At 26.7% G+C, this 17868-nt stretch overlaps 2 protein-coding genes and 1 long non-coding RNA gene across 4 annotated transcripts; 2 read left to right on the forward strand and 1 right to left on the reverse strand.

The window, feature by feature from the left end:
* Positions 1–797, reverse strand: LOC101504628 (dirigent protein 22-like). The gene has a single exon (XM_004506761.4). It carries the CDS (start codon positions 743–745, stop codon positions 161–163), a length of 585 nt encoding a protein of 194 aa, XP_004506818.1. The 5' UTR covers positions 746–797; the 3' UTR covers positions 1–160.
* Positions 798–4781: 3984 nt separating this feature from the next.
* Positions 4782–10175, forward strand: LOC113787016 (uncharacterized). Its single transcript, XM_073370548.1, has 11 exons — positions 4782–4845; positions 5262–5398; positions 6174–6358; positions 6958–7192; positions 7282–7520; positions 7605–7682; positions 7877–8021; positions 8118–8212; positions 8818–8897; positions 9264–9425; positions 9988–10175. Exons 2-10 carry the CDS (start codon positions 5263–5265, stop codon positions 9418–9420), a joined length of 1350 nt encoding a protein of 449 aa, XP_073226649.1. The 5' UTR covers positions 4782–4845; position 5262; the 3' UTR covers positions 9421–9425; positions 9988–10175.
* A 1912-nt stretch (positions 10176–12087) lies between these two features.
* Positions 12088–15133, forward strand: LOC101504406 (uncharacterized). Of its 2 annotated transcripts, XR_001144233.3 has the most exons (7): positions 12088–12102; positions 12209–12292; positions 12435–12525; positions 13980–14078; positions 14270–14352; positions 14496–14600; positions 14867–15133. It is a non-coding gene; the product is annotated as an uncharacterized lncRNA (long non-coding RNA). The 2 variants fall into 2 exon arrangements; XR_012163521.1 differs by having other exon boundaries at positions 13980–14352.
* Positions 15134–17868: the final 2735 nt, after the last annotated feature.

Consider the following 17868-nt stretch of genomic DNA (forward strand, 5'->3'; position numbering starts at 1 on the left):
TGCAATTATAAGCCTATAAAATATTATTAAAATTATGATACCAACTACAATTACACACAAATAAGAAAGGCTTATATGATGAGCTAAACCCTCACATGAAACATGCAAAGCTCATGAGCATCATCACAAGTTATTAACAATACAAAGCATAAAAAATAAATTATATTTGATGAGAAACATAGACATTATATTCAATGGTAGCATCCCCCGATAAGGGATCAAAAGAATAAGTGCTAGCTTCAGCATATCCCTTAGCAAACCTAAAAACACCACTTCCACCAATCACAGGCAACTCTCTAACCTTATTGTTAGCAACATTTCTTCCCAATATAGTAATTGTGCTTCCATTATATTTTCCTTCAAATAAGGCAAAATTCATAACCATAAGAAAATCTAGCTCGGTTTGTGAGGTAGAGGCATAAAACCCTTGAGCTCTTCCCAAAAGCTTTGAGCTTAAATTTGGTCCAACGGTTAAAGCATTGTCAATTATTCTCACCAAACCAAAAGCACTAAATGAATTGTTGAATTTAGGGAGTGGAGGAATTATTGGAATTGAGGTGGCATTGTTTCCACCCACGATGTCTTGCCAATAAAACCTAAAATGGCTTGCATGTTGTTTTTTTCTAAGTAACTTAGGATCTATTGAGCTCACAAAACCGGTCTCATCTTGTGCAACTATGATTGTGAGAGTGTAGAAAGAGAGGAGAATGAAGAAAAATATACTTTGGGAAATAAGTGTAGCCATATGGTTAGGAAATTAATTAACTTAGGAGGTAGATGAGTTGTGATGAGTGGATCTTTTGGTAGAGATATATATAGAACAATGCAACCTTGACCTAACACATGATATAGTTAATTATTGACACAATGAAAAAGATATCATAGTTTTTTTATTTCATTTTTAAAAGAAGTTTGGTCTTTGCAAGTGACTTGAAATTTGACTAATATATATATTTTGTTGAACGGATTTTTTTTTTTTTTAATATTTAAGAGACTAGGTTTGGAATATCATTGAGTCAAAAATAATATTTGGATCCTAACTGAATATATATATTTTTTTCATAATATAATGATAAGGTTGAAATTTATACTCATAATTTCATTTGAATTATTCATGTAAACACTAGGACTTCAATTTCAGCTTAATACAAAATTGGCATACGTAAAATATCCACAAGAGTCAAGAGGGATTATTTTAGATAAAAATTATTTTTTTATTCTAAGTTGAAAGTCTTTCAGGTAGGGTTATAAATTTCAATCAGAGAGCAGTTTATATGATGTCATTTGTGAAAACTAATTGTAGTTTTATATTTATTTTATATGCAAATATTAATATTCTATTAAAGTTATGTTGGTTTCTTAAATTTAAATTTAAGATTTCTATTTAAATTTTTTTCAATATATTTTAACTCATCAACCGAACTATATGTACATACGCGAGAGTAATAGTTACTTTATATGTTTAAATATTCTTTATTAGGAATAAAGATGTGGTTGTTAGTTTTCATTTTCATTTATCCACATTTATATTATATGCATTGGTAATTTGTATAAATAAATTTCGGTGTAAAATAATGTAGTTGTTATCATTATCAAAATTGCAGTAATCCTTGGTGATTTTGTCAGATTCATGGGATAATATTGCAATATTTGCAAAGTTGAAAAATCAAGGTCTAATGTAGTTAATTTGAAACATTAATTTGGCTTCTAAAATATCCATAAAATGACTGAATGAATAATATATATTATAATTACTATAATTGGTTAGACATGTGTATATATAATATACCAATTTATTTTATTATTAATAATTGATATTATTTATTTTATTTTTTAAAATAAATTACTCACTTTAAAAGAATGAAATCTGTGAAACATACACTTGCACCAATAGCTGAACTACACTCATTGCTCTTATTTATTAATTTTTATGAAATAAATATTAAAGAATCACTTATAAGAAAAAAATATATTGCCTTTATTTATTTTCATAAAAATCCGTTAACAGTACTCATTAAAGAAAATTCAGTTGCATAAGGATTCTAAGTAAAATAAAATAAGAGATATAAATGGAATTTTAATAACTAAAAAAATTAAAAATATAGTATTTGTTTCTTATATTTATAATGAAAAATAACCTAATTTTAAATAGGATTGAATGTAAGAAAAGGATTTGAGGGAGTATAATAATAGAATGGAGCAACTAATTTAAAAATGTGGATTACTTAAATGATGTGATTTCAATTATTAATGATGTCGACCCAATGGAAAAAGAAGGGTAATTTAACTATAAAAAAACTAAACCATAGTCCATATAGGTAAAGCCTCACATCCAACTAATTTAGTAGTTTGTTTAAATAAGTTTTCGGTCATTATAAAATTTATTTACCATCTTTTTTAAAAGATAAAAATAAATTTAATTATTTTATTTTAATTTTAAAAAAAATTCGTCAATTTATTATTTTTAATTTTTATCTTTAATTTTAAATCAACTATTATGTATTCTTTGAATTTATGAATAATATTGTGAAATATTGTTTACAACATTATCAGAAAATTTTCTTATAAAAATTTAGAACTTTTAACATACGATAAATTAAATATAAATTTTTAAGCAGCAAAAACTTAAAAATTCATATTTAATTAATTATTTATTTAAAAATTATAAATTTTTGTAAATTTTTTTTAAAACATTTCATAAATATTACTACATAAAATCATTCAAATTTTTCAATGATATACAATAATAGATTTAAAATCAAGGACTATAAAGACTAAAAATATAATAGTGAAATTTTATAGAAAATGAAAACTTATTCAACAAAAAAAATTTCAATATTAATTTTTTAAAAAATAAATTTTTTATCCCTAACCAAATAAAAGTCATAAACAAAACAAGATTGCAGCCAATAACTAAATAAAAGTCACAAACAGCACAAAATTGCTGATGTTTGTTAAGTATAGTACTGTAATACATTTTCTTCCGAAAGAGACACGTTTAAGAATATAAAACAGATCAAATAATTGACCCAAAAAAACAGCAATTAATGTAATCAGTAAAACGTTGAAGGTCCGATATGCCTGCATCCAGAAGTTAGATTTTTCATAATCTTATCTTATTCTAATAATTTAGTTAATTAATTTTATATTCCCATCCTCTTGAACTTTTGATTCAAAAAATAAATTCTCTTGGACTTATTGCTACATTTCTATAGAATAATCAGATCTTCAACCTTTATCTCTTCCAATTAGGAATAGTAAATTGGAATGAGTGTTAGAGTTAGAAAAACATAAATTGCATATACAAATTACGAGTAATGATATTTAAACAAAACATTTGACACAAAATAGTTTAATGTTCATAAAATTTGACATAAAATTTGTCTCGAATATAATTTAAGTCATTTTTTTTTGAGGCGGTTATAATATTTAACTCTTGTTAATAAATTGATGCCTTGAAGATGGATTAAATAATTAGTAAATATATATTTGATTTTTAACGTGTATGTTGAATATTTTATAAATAAAATTGTGAAGTATCCAAATAGGAAATTTTTGTTTGAAACTTAAAATCTAACACACAACAGTTATATTCACAAAATAGTAAATCTTTGATGTGGTTTTTCATTACTTAATTAAATAATTTTAAAGATCACTTGGGACACTTTTTGCAATGCATAACTTGAGACATTTATAACAATCACATATTATTTTTTTTTCTTCATATTTTGCAATTAAATATGTTTTATAAACTATTTGTATATTTTCTTTCTTTGTATAGCAATCAACCTTTTACAACCCTTTATTTGATTCGTGCAGATGCATAAAATATTTTATTAATTTAAACAAAATAGGTATTTAGTGACAAAAGTTCAAACCCTAACACACCAAAAATTCTTTGAATTACCTAAATTACCTTTCATCCTAATAAATTAAAAAACAAAAATTAAAGATCATTTTCAACAAGTTTGTCGGAACAAAGAGTGTTTTTTACTTTTCTCAGTGCAAAACTGGGCTCTTGTACTGGAATCCAATTTGGAATCATTTGTAATGTTATTGGGCCTTCCTTACTGCTTTTTGGAGACTTTGCTTTTGTAATGTTCAATTTTCAGTTTCTTAGTTATTTTTTTGGGTTTTTAGCCTTTTAGGTCTTAATAAACAAATAGATTGAAACGCATTTGTTTTTTCAAAAAGGAATAAAGGTAATAACATAAATTATATAAAATTTAGAGCTTTTAAATATTTTTAAAAATAGTTACCTTATTTTCATATTTTGTATTTAATTGATAGTATATTTCAATTGTATTTATCCTAATAATATTAGTATAAGGTGTATCATACACAAATTTACGATAGCTAAGATCTCAATTTTATTCATTGGATAAAATCATAAATTTTAAAGGTAATAACATAATTTATGAATTTTAAATGAAACAACTAAAATAGGAAATTCATGATTTTTTAAATATCATTTTTATTTGTATTTGATTTTCAAAAATAAATATCTTATATATTAACTAATAAATACTGTGGTAAAACCAATAAAACGCATGACAAAATCATTTCAAATGGAAATGAATGTTATTAATTAATCGAGTCAAAGAGAAAAAGGTAACGTGCCATGCCACATGACTTCTTTGTCTCCCATCAAGAGTTGTATTTTTAAATTTTCTAGTAAAACTCATACACAAAATGTGGTCCCATATTCCATGTACAAATTATGAGGTACTTCATATATATCACTTGAAAAGATATGTACAATTTGTGCTATAGAAATATTTCTTCACGTTTTTCTCTTAATTTGTGTTGGATTTTCTTCCTTAGCCTTTCTAAAAAAATCTTCAAGTATCTTTCTTTCTGTCGGTCTCAATTCTTTTGCTTTTTTTTTTATTTTAAATTTTGTTTTGTATGTGTTAAAAAATTCATAGATTTTTTGTTTTGTTTTTTATTTTACTTTTTCTTGTTAGTTTTATATGATCATGTGTGGAATGAGAACAATATTACATGTGTTTTACTTTTTCTGAATGTGTGGAGTGAAAACAATATTATAATTAAAATTAAATATTCTTAATAATTTAACTATTATAATCTATTGCCGATGTCAAATTTTTTTACAGACATTATATATAAATTAAATCGTTAAACTTTTAAAACTTGAACCTTTTTTATGATTAATTTATGAGCTTAATCCTATAGATTTCTTTATGCTCTACTTTTTGCCATTGATTGTGCAATGTAATAGTTTTCTCCCCTTGTGACAGGATGAGGACAGAATGGAAAACACAAACTTGTAATAGGAATTTATGTGATAGGAATCTGAGAAAGGATCAACTTGGTGGGGTCATATTTGGATGCACTAAGAATACAATGAAAGAATGTCTATCTAAACAACTCTTTGGTTAGTCTTTTGCATTTGATTGATTTTATGGTAGCATGTGTAGCATATTATAATTTTTGTTAGCGCATCTTTGGATTCGCTTTTGTGATTAAAGATTTAAAATTGAATTTGATATGTTTGGGGATTTGTAATTAGAATCGATTTTGTTTATTGAAATGATTTTAACGTAAAATTATAATTTGTAGTATTTGTCTCTAAATCTATTTTTGACACTCAATTTTATTGTTTAACACATTTTCATGTCAACATATCCAAACATAAACAATAAATTCACTTATTGGATTATAGTGTAGGTCACATTTTACTCTCCGATTGGTATAGTTTTTAGTGCTTCCTTTAGAGGTATTATGTTAATTGTGTGATTTAGACACTTTATTTGGACACACCCCTAAGACATCAATAATGCAAAATCAATTTAATCAAAATCAATTTTCCAAAACCACAATTAGTATGAGTCTAAAAACATGAACTTGACAACAATACTTTGCACAAGAAATTTGACATTGTCTAGTGCCTGCCTATGCAACACTTAATGAAATTGTTACTTTTAGGTCTTTTATTGTAATTTTTTCATCGAAAATACTCGAATTCGAATTTTGACTAAAACAATCATTAAGTAAGTTTTACATATCTCTCGATTGATTTGTAGATAATAAAATCTCATTTTCCTAAAAATCGAATGATTATATTCAAAAAAATTTATGATTTTCCTCTGTTGACCAAAAAATTATGTTATCACTTATTAATACTTAAGAATTTTTGTTTGATTTAACAGGACTACCGACACGACACTTTTCCTATGTGCAAAATATTGATCCCGGGTTGCCTTTGTTTCTATTCAACTATAGTGATAGGAAGCTTCATGGAATTTTTGAGGCATCATCTAAAGGAAAAATGTACATGGACCCTTATGCATGGATTGATGACGATTTTTCAGATAAAACACAATATCCTGCACAGGTATCGTATATGCTAATTATTGTCTATGTACTCAAATTTGTTTCATATGTTTCAAGGTGATAATAATGTTTGAATTAATTTAATAATTATATACGACATTTAATATTTAAATTAGACATATAATCATACTAAAAGTGTAGAAACTGAATAAAAAATGACCATGTATATAAACAATTTAGATCTATAACATGTTGATTTATTAGAATTACTTAGATTTACCGCTTTCATAGTTTCTTAACGCCAATCTTAAATAATCTCTACTCATAACACTAGTTGCTTTAATGTTGTGTCCGGTATTTGGGGATTATAGATTATATATAGGGTGATGACCAATTAGAGTTCATGTTATTTTTAAATGGGTTATTAGTGAAACCACTCCTATTGAACTCGTATCAATTAATTATCATAGAAATCTAACTTTTTTGATCATCAATAAATTAAAGCTTTTAATTGATAAATAATTAATATAATTAATACACAAATATTTGTCCACATGATATTATTAAAATATAATTAAATAATAAAATATTCTAAAAAATGATTCATGTAAATGTAAATTTCCTTAACATTAAAATACTATGGTGTTACCGATGTTTAAGGTGAAAGTTCGTGTTCGAATTCAGTGTCATCCATTGTCCGAAGATAAATTTGGGCATGCAATTGCAAAGAACTATTATTCTGATAACCATTTTCGATTTGAACTCGACCATAGACAAACAAGCAATCTAATGTATTTGCTCGCGTCTATGGCAATAGCTCCTGGTACGCCCATACCGCGATGTAATACAAAGTGGAGAACCCTAAATCGATCTCTTTCATCGCGTGAAATGAGAGGTGAAACATTGGAAACACATGAATCAATATAGTACATTCTATTTATTCATGTCGAAAAAGAAATTTCATTGATATTACTTCATTTTTAGATGGAGACATCAAACAATTGTATAATCGCCCGATTAAGAAGCAGATAGATGAAGATGACAAAAATCTTATTTATAAGAAACTATTGAAATTAGCTCGTGATAAGGAATGTGGAGAACTATCTTTACTACACCATGCACACAACGTAGATGACGCTCCTTATATAGAGATGCCAACATATTTAGAACAGATGGGAGCGAGTTCATGTGCTTCAATTGAGAATCAATACACCGTATTTCAGGTTATTGAAGTTGATGATTGAAATTTTTTTAAATATAGTAAATAATTATTTTTCTATTCAATTAACCTTTTTGTATGTTTTTAGTTTGGGCAAGGAGTTGAAGAACTCGGAGCTTTCAAACAAGCACAATTGCAGGAGAATTTTTATCTAGAAGAAAAGTTGGTACGATTTATAAGTTGTAGACAAAATTTTGGTTGTTATTTCCACTTTTTTGTAGCACTGAAGTTCAAGTACAAAGTTGGTATGCATGAAAGTGTACATAGTCTTTACATATATTGACACATATATGCAACTATGGAATTATTAAATACACTTGATACATGAAAATTCATTTATTTTCATTTATGTTATGCTAGATGAAGACATCATTGGAAATTCAACATGTGAAACATCATTGTACAATATTTGAATGTACAAATGTTGAGCAAACAACTATGCAATCAACTATTGAGTTGCATTTGAACTCTAAACGATCATCACTTTCAAAAGGAAGTTTTGAAGGTGAATCATTAATTATGATAGTTATATATCTTTATTTTTGAACATTTTTAATAGTTGCATTTGAACTAAAGTTTATTTGAACATTTTTGTGTGCAGGTGCTACTACCAATGGATTTGAATGCTTAACAAATGTTGAGATGCTTGATTTAGATCGTGGAAGATGGATGTCTACTCATTCAATTTTAGATAAGGTAAAACATATTAGCTATTAGTTTTATATGATCAAGATGTGGAAAACTTTAATGGAAATACCAGATTATAAATTTGAACAACTTAATGGTAAAATATTTATTAATTAACTATGGATCATTACATTACAAATGATACAAATAAATATATGATTTTCTACTTTGAGTCTTGATTTACCATATTGATTTACACTTCTAACTTAAAATTAATCTTTATTACTTCTTGTTTACATCTTACCTTTCATAATTACTTTGTTATAAGAGATGAATATGTAAATAGGAATAATTTGATATATGGAAGCCTATATATGATATAATCTATATATCGGTATCCTAACAACAAGTTCTATAATTGATCTTCCCTCAATATTATAATATTATACACTATCAATCAATTACAATTATTGAATTAAAAGAATCATACATGTAATTAATTGTGATATATTTTTTAATATAAAATTTTAATTATAAACAACTTTTAAAATATAAAGTTATTGTTGGTTTGTGAGTCTCTCCTAACCGTATAGAATAATTAAATTTTTTATTTGTTTTATTTATTTGAGAAGCATATGCAAAATTAGTGAACTTCTTGTCCTATATATTTGTAGAGAATTATTCGTGCTGCAATGGAACTCAATCTTTCACTTCATGATGGCAAGGATGGATACAATGGACTTGAATATTTAAAGTAAGCATATTGTTTAATTTGTGTTCATTTCATTCCTTAATCAATATTTATACTAACAAAGGGTTGTTACCTTCCTCATTATATTAATTTTTATATTTCATCACTGTGTTTTGTTTATATGTAATTTATCAATAAAATAATTACTTGAAATTTGAAAGGGAAAAAATTGCAGTCTTAAATTATTCTCTCTAAACAATATATTTGACTAACTTTAGAATAATCGAAAAATAAGTGTTGATATGAATATTTCAACCATGGGTGGTTTCTATTAACTAATTTGTCAAAAGACTTCTATGATAGGGGCTATCATAGAACCTTATGCGCTTGACTAATATATGTGTTCCAAAACTTTCTTTAAATTTGTAGGTATACTATTGGTAGCTTTGATGAATGCACAATGATTCCATATATTGAACTCTTTAATCCATGTTTTGATGCAAAGATGCAAATAACGAATAATATGGAAGAATTTGCATATGAATATACGGGACCAAAGGAATCAAAGTTCGTAAAAACATTTTAGATATGGTAAGTATATATGTTAAGAATAATTAGTTTATATATATATATATATATATATATATATAATAAATTGAAATTAAAAATTTACAAAAAAGACAAAAAATAAGAAATTTGCAAAAATAGATAGTACATAAATATAACATGCAATGATAAGAGTTTTATATATAATTTGGAAGTAAAGTTATCTTGATGCTAATTATAAAATGACCGTTAATACTATTTGCTGATAATTTTATTAACTAGTGTTAATAATAATTTTCTTAATTTATAAATAAAATATAATTAAATTGATATTTATATCTCAAAAAAGATAGTTTATTTTTTACAAAATTAATTCTTTTAATCTCAATTGTAAAATGTCGTTTCAAAATTCAAATTCATTCTCTTAACCTCAATTTTTTTAAATCCATCTTCTTAACTTAATTTCTTTCAAAATCAATACTGTTCACAAATAATGATGCAGTTAGTTTCTAGGGAACTACAACCATTTTAATTAAAAAATACATATCATATTAGTTTGGTTATTCATTCAATTTATCTAATATACTATATACTATTTTATTTGCAGTTTTTGAGACAACGAAAGTTCCAGTAATAGTGCTAGACGGCAGACATCACGTTACTCATGGATCAATTATATTTACTTTATTAATCACAAATTAAATAACTTTTTTTATTTTCTAAGTTATATATTGCTTATATTGTTCTATTCTTTGACTAGTTGATATTATTAAAACAATGTTACTTTTAGTAGAATTTGAATATGAATATTTTTAATATATTTATCTCATATTTTAAGATAATTATATGAATATTGATCAATTTATATTTCGTCAAAAAATACTCAAGGAAGATTAATTAATTTTATCTCAAATTATTTAGAGAATTTTTAATCAAAGTTCTATCCAAATACATAAATATAAATTTGTATCCTATCAACTTAAGTTAATAGACGAAAATAAATATAATATTATAACTCATTATTTAATGTAACAAATATGTTGATTCTTATTTCGCAATATTTCACTATAATTTTTTCTTTAATTTTTGTCTTCATCTTATAATAAAAACTCATTGGTTAAAATAATATCAAAATAAATGTTTTTTAATTTTAAATATGATATTAATTATTATTATTTTCAACTATAGATTTAATATATACTATATGTCACTCGCAATTAATATCTTTTATTTTCTATTTATAATTATAATAAATACACTAATCACTACTAGAAATCTGCTTTTTACCTGCGGATTCGCCTGTGGAATTATATCCGCTAGTAATACGTGAGAATTTTCCTGCTGTCCACATTTATCGTAAGACTTTTCCTGCGGTTTCGTGTTCCGCAGGTAACACGGCAGGTAACGTTTTCATTTGCTGCGGATTTACATACGACTATACGTCCGCAGCAAACTTCATCTTTTTCCATAGGATTTATCTGCGGCAATTGTCCGCAGCAACTTCTGCAGCAAATTCCGCAGCAAATTCCGAGCAAACTTCATTGCAAAGTTTAAGAGTATTTCATCATTAGGAAATTCCGCAGGTAAATTAAAATTTGAAGAACGAATGTTTTGGAGTGTTATATTTCTGCACCCGAACCCGCTCCTCTAGTAATATTATTGTGATTTTTAAATTTTATAGTATATTGTCTGTTAAATTCATTGAATTAAGAGTTTTGATAAATTTATCTATTTAATTTTGAATTCAGTAATTAAATAAATTGTTTTCATAATTAAAATTTTATTTTTAATTAAAATTATGACAAAAAATGTTATTTGAAAATAGAATCAAAAGATACAACTTAAAAATTTAATGATATTAAATTTAAAATATAGTCAAACTAATTGACATATTATTTAACCATTCACGATTTAGTTTGATAATATCAAAATAAATAAATTTTTAAATTTACTATAGAAATTCCCAAAAATATAATTATTATATTTGTTTTTAAAAAAGTAAAGAAAAATCATATATAAACATTAAAATTATTGATTTGTAGATATTTATTGATTATCATTAGTCATTATGAGGTTCAATTAATCATTATGAGTTTCGATAATATATTACATTATTTTAGATTTATATAAAATTTTATATCTATAATTTATATAATATAAATTTTTGATTTAACAAAAAAAAAGTATATAATTAAAAAAGATAGAGAGAAATTAAGAGTGACTTTGATTGAGATGATCCAAAATTTATATTCTATTTATGGATATTTATTTATAATTGATCATACAAAGGTAAAAAAATAAAATCAAATATATTGTAAATACAATGAACTATATTGTAATTATCATATGCAATGAGATTTTTTTTTTATTTGACAAAAAAATTATTTTTGTTTTTTGTCATTATATCTTTTTATTTTATTAAAACAAATAAATGGAATTTAAAAAAAATGGAATTGAAAAAAAATATTTTCAACAATTAAAATCCTCCCGTTAAAAAAAAAAAACTAATTAAAACCCTAAAACAACTTTGTGAAAGAAAAAGTAAAAAACCCTTGCGTATCAGAAACCTCACACCGTCGCACTCGCCGCACTCGCGTATTCTTAGCCCACGACTGTCACACCTCACCGTCGCATCTCAAATCACCACCGTCACATCTCAAGTCACCACTGTCACACCTCGCCACCGTATCTCAACCATAGTCATCGTAACCTCGTCGCCGTCGTAAGTGTTGCGCCACTCTGTTTTATTTCAGTCTCGTTTCTCGCTATTTTCATTATTCATTTCCGTGAACTAAAATGAGTTAGGTTTTGATTTTCTTCTGGTTTAGCCACCACCGTCACACCTTGCGGCCATCGAATCTTAAGCTATTTACGTTGCACCTCAACTTCGTCATCGTAACCTCGTCGCCTTCGTAAGTGTTGCGTGCCACTCTATTTTATTTCAGTCTCATTTCTATCATTTTTCATTATTCTCGTTTCATTATTCATTTTCATGAACTGGAGTGAGTTAGGGTTTTGATTTTCTTCTGATTGAGGGTTTTTCTTCTAATTTAGTGAGAGTGGTGGCGGTGGAAACAAGAGAAGAAGAAGAGTGGTGTTTCCGGCAAAAGGGAACTGAGATCTAAGAAGTGTATAAGCAAAAACGGTATTTGGATTTCAACTTCCTTTTTTATTTATTGCTTTTCTATTTTTATTTATGATGTTCTCTTAATTTTAATTAAATAAATATTTGAATTCAAAATTCTCATAATTGTTTTGTTTTGTTTTTCTAATGATTTCAACTTATATGACAACTTGTTTCAAAACTATAGAAATGAATACATGATAGATATAAGAATAGTGGCTGTATGATAAATATTATCATGCATATGATTATTTATTGTGTATATGTATATCATTTTTCCTATTCCATGGTATTATTGAAGTGGGGGAAATGGGAACAAGTGATTTGAAAAGTTGATAAAAACCACACTAGCAATCGTCACAGTCCATTCATTATTTTCTTTAAATCTTCACTAAATAGTAAATACCTTGCTGCTACTTTATTTAGAAACTGCTGCTAGTTTTATTTAGAAAACAATTGAAAACAATTTCTTAAAGAAAACAATTTGTATTTAAGAAATTTGTATTTAAGCTATTAATTTCTATCATTCTAATCTTGTTTGATCATTATATTAATCAATTAAGTAACAATTACATTCCTCTAATTATGGAACAAGTGAAATCTTGTAATAGAAAGAAAAAGAAGCTCATGTATATATTACCTACATCAGAACAATATATACAATGAGTGAAATCTTACCTTAGTTACTCCTAACAAACGAAATCAGTGTTAACCAGAGACAATGAGCATCAACTTTAGTGTCAGCTTGTTGAAAAGAAAAAGGTGCAATTTATTTTTCAAATGATAAACCACAGGTGGATAACTGAATTAGAATTGCTAATTGGAACTAAAGACAAACCGACTATCACTATATAAGGACAAACTACCCCTCCTTTTCTTCAAAATAATATGACCCTAACAAACCCCACAACAATAACTGTCTATTACTAACTATGAAATTAAGTAACATAGCTTCTTTTTCTTTATATTAATCAATTAAGTAACAATTACATTCCTCTAATCTTGTATATATTGTTCTGAAACCGTTTTGTATTATGAAACCTATTAAACGCACCGTTTTGTTCACTTTCTCAGTCAACACTGTTTGTTGGTTATCCATGCACATAATGTCCACAACATTATTTGGTACACACCACTCTGTTTCTATAGGTAGTTTCATGTAGCTAGAAATTTGGTATTTATAGTATATGTGTTGTTTTAGTATAGTGCAATATTGATGAAGAGTAGTGTTGGTTTATGGGGGAAGAGTTATGAATTTAAAGGGAAATAAAAAGATAGGATAAGAGCTAGAGAAAGTTTGGTTGGTTTGATGTTGCTGTTTTGGATAGTGAACTTATAATGATGACAGTTTCATTGTGCTTGTCCTTCTTTTTCCTTACTTTCCTTGTTATTGGATGTTCTTTTGCTATCATTATGTTCTTATAATAATAATATATTCCTTACACATACTCCTTTTCTTTTCTTACATGCATCAGTAACAGAAAACAATGTGGATGTATACTTTGAAACTAAACAATACAAAAAGGAACTCAAAACAGCCGATGCCAGTTTGAAAAAAATTCCAGATCATGGAGGTATACTTTTTCGTGCTTGCTTTTACTTCGCCATCTTGAATGTTTTATTTCCTTGTTACATGTTTCAGTTAAGTAACACACCACCTATCTTTTTTACTTAAGTTACTTATCCTCTCTCCATTTCTTAATTATCATGATTCTTTGGGTATTTTTTATTTATTTATGTGTCTGTTCCTCCTTCTGGTTGATAGAAACTTTATCAATGAAGGGTTTGACATTAAATTGCATGGATCGTAAATCTAAAGCATATGAAGTGGTTTGCCAAGGATTGAAGGTATGCTACCTTTGTTTTTGCTTTTTCCTTCCATTTTTATAAGCAGAAATGGTATCATCGATAGGTGCTACTGAAATGGATTTTTTTTTTTTAAAAAAAATTAGTGTGGATATTTGTTGTACTGAACTTCAAATACGAAACAGAGCATCAAAAGCTATTGAAATTCTGGAAGCATATGAAGGGGCATTAAAAGATTATCCTCCAGAAAGTGAACGGATTGAGCATGGGGAAATGCTTTTATATATAAGGTATTTCCTCTGGCTAATTGTGAATATCAATGTGCTAGCACTTGGTCTTGCAAATATTTTAAAAAGATGTCAGTTTCTTTTATGAAGCTTGAATTTCTCTATCTCAGATTATTGTTTCGTTGAATCAATCTCAAATTATGGTTTGATGATATAGAAGAAGTGAAATGATAGGACACTGGATTTGCCCAATAAACTTTACTTTGGTCATGTATAACTATGAGCAACTTTTTGACTGAGCACTTTCGCCTTCATGTTTTATGCATCAGGTTGTTGCATGGAGTTTTGTTCCTGGTAAGCAACTGGAGCAAAAGAAAAGAAAGAAGATTGTCAATCCTACTACACTCGTTGTACCTCTTGCCAAACATTTAAGGAGATAAAAGGATATATATTGTTTACCCGTTTTTGAAATATTTTAGTTTATATGATCATGTACAATGTGTGTATATATTATACTCATATTTTCTATAAAGTAAAGCCTTTGGTTTATACATTATAATTAAAATTTTAATGTTAAGACTTTGTTTTCCTAAGAAGTTCATGCTTTAATTAATATTTAGTATGATTTGTGAATTCGATATAAATTTTGTTTCAGAGTATTGTAATAGTATTCCAACTAAAGACTAATATTAAATATTTAAAAATGTATTTATAATTATGTGTAATTTTCATATAAATCAAAATTCAGAAGAAGAAAAAAAACCAGTACAAATCAAAAATATACAATAGAAACTTTCCTACGGATTTACCTATGGATTTTCATGCGAAACATATTATCAACTGCATGTGACATTTCCTGCGGAAATACCCTTGGAAAACATTCGTAGAAATGGTACTGCAGATTTGTTCTGCATGAATATTCGTAAGAAAATACCTTAAGTTTATAAAACAATTGCTGCGGAATTTATTTAGTTTTCCTGCGGATTTATCCGCATGTAAGTTACCTGCGGATTCAGAAATCCTCAGGAAACAGTTATCCACGAAGGTTTTACGTGGGGAAATGGTTCCGCCAATAAATCCGCAGGTAACGTGTGTTCCTGCGGATTTTTAGCTTTAATCCGCAGGAAAATCCGCAGGTAAAACACTAATTTCTAATAGTGAATATTTAAAAAAATAATTTAATAAAAGTATTATTATATTATATATAATATTATTTTTTTAATGAAATAAATAAACGGATCACTCCTTAAAAGAACGAGACCTTATCATCTAAGAGTTCTACATAAATTTATATAGAGATAAAATAGAAAATGACTCATGATTTACAAATAATACATGACAAGTCCTCCTTTAAAATTTAATTCCATAATAAAAACTTTGATTATCCTTCCTTTGAATGTACTGAAGCGCAAAGTCCCATTGAATTTAAAGAACTCCATAGCATCCACAAATCATTTCTATAACAATGTAATCTTTATCATAGTTATTGCAGCTAACTGAAAACCATTTCAAAGTCATGTCATTTCAAAACAACTTAAAAGAAGGAAATTAAAACACTATAACTTATTGACAAAAAAAAACAACTAAATGAAGAGATATTAAAACACTAGAATTTTCTATAGCACAACTTTACAAATCCCAATCCATTATAAAGAAATATAACACAGCATAAGCACTTCAAACATACATATTACATATTTCAAGCAACAAATAAACAACACAAATATAAAGTAAATCATGCTAACATCAATTTATATATGTAACTTTTTTTATGTCAAACATAAATTCATCTAAAGGATAATTTCAAGAGAGTACAACTAGATTGAAAGAAAAGGTTTGGATAGCCTCCACCTACTTTAAATAAAAATATCTAAGACTAAAATCTCCACCTACTTTAAATAAATAAAAAGATCTAAGATTAAAATCTAACAGGACATGACCTTAAGAAAACAAAGAGTGATTAAGGATCAAATTTGTACCACTAAACCAACAACTTGAACCAAATTGTCTTCGTAAACGATGTCTTTCGCACACATACAATAACAAAGAAAAGAAGAGAATTTATGGTCTTTTTATCTATCAAATTATAGATCATTTTTTTATTATTTCATGTGAGTTTCGACTATACGTGCTCTCAATAATGTCGAATTTCATCCCCAAATTGGGAGACAAATGAAACATGAAGGGATTGGAAAATATTGTTTCAGCACAATGTGGACCTACCCACACTCATCTTTGTTGTGGTATTCCAACAAACACATATATAATGTACCATTTAAACTTTGAAATTTTGGAAGTCCAACTTGTTGGATTCAAGTGTAAATGATTAAGTCTCACATCAACTATAAATAAGCTGAATGTTTGATATATTTAAGATGTGACACATATACTCATAGCTTTAATTTTTTTAGTGAAGATGTGGTGTTAGAGTTTCTTATCGTCCTAGATCATTTGACTCTTTGTTACTATCATAACTCTATACTCCACAAGGTGGTATCAGAGTCAGGTTTGATTTGGTGGAGTAGCAATATTGGATCTTAGTATATTGGATTCTTGGGTCGAAAGGGTTCCTAACGATGTAGTTAGGATCTGTTGTTTTTAAAGACAATCCAAGTATAAGATGTGTGAGACTTACATTTGAAAGGATATTTTTTGGTTCAAACGTGAATGGTTAAGTCTCACGTCGATTATGAATGAGCAAAATGTTAGATATATAAGAGAATGATGATACGCTATAATTTGTATGTTGTTATAGTTTTGTTTGATAGGTTATATACGATATTTTTAATTTGGTTTTAATTCTATTTCACTATCTTTGGTTGTGTTTTGTTTTGGTTGCAATGAGAAGTGAATGAATAAGTGAAAATTCTTGGTGCAAAGAGCTCTAAAGTCAAGTGGTGCAGTCATGGTCTATCTTGATCAAAGAGATGAAATAAAGCAAGTTCCATGAAGTATTACAGTCTAGTCATAATTTGGACGAGAAAAAGTGAGAATTTGTCACACCAAGGTAATTAAGATTACTATAATGGCCATGAATATTGATATTTTAATTCAATCATAGTAAGAATCATAATTGTACTTGGATATCAAATGATGTAATGAGAAGTGATTTGATATTTGATAGTAAAATTAAAAAATAAAATTAAATCATAAAAATTGATTTGGTTTTCTTGAAATTAAGAAAGATAGTTGTTCTTAATGGATTTTTCTAATATATCAATCATGAAAATAGGTTGGTTATTATTTTAAAATACATTTTTTTTCTTTGATAAAAGGCATTTGTTATATATATTTATTTGATTTTTAAAAGTTTAACATTCACTACTTATAG

Source organism: Cicer arietinum, chromosome 6 (assembly GCF_000331145.2).
Source record: "Cicer arietinum cultivar CDC Frontier isolate Library 1 chromosome 6, Cicar.CDCFrontier_v2.0, whole genome shotgun sequence".
Classification (NCBI taxonomy): Eukaryota; Viridiplantae; Streptophyta; class Magnoliopsida; order Fabales; family Fabaceae; genus Cicer; species Cicer arietinum.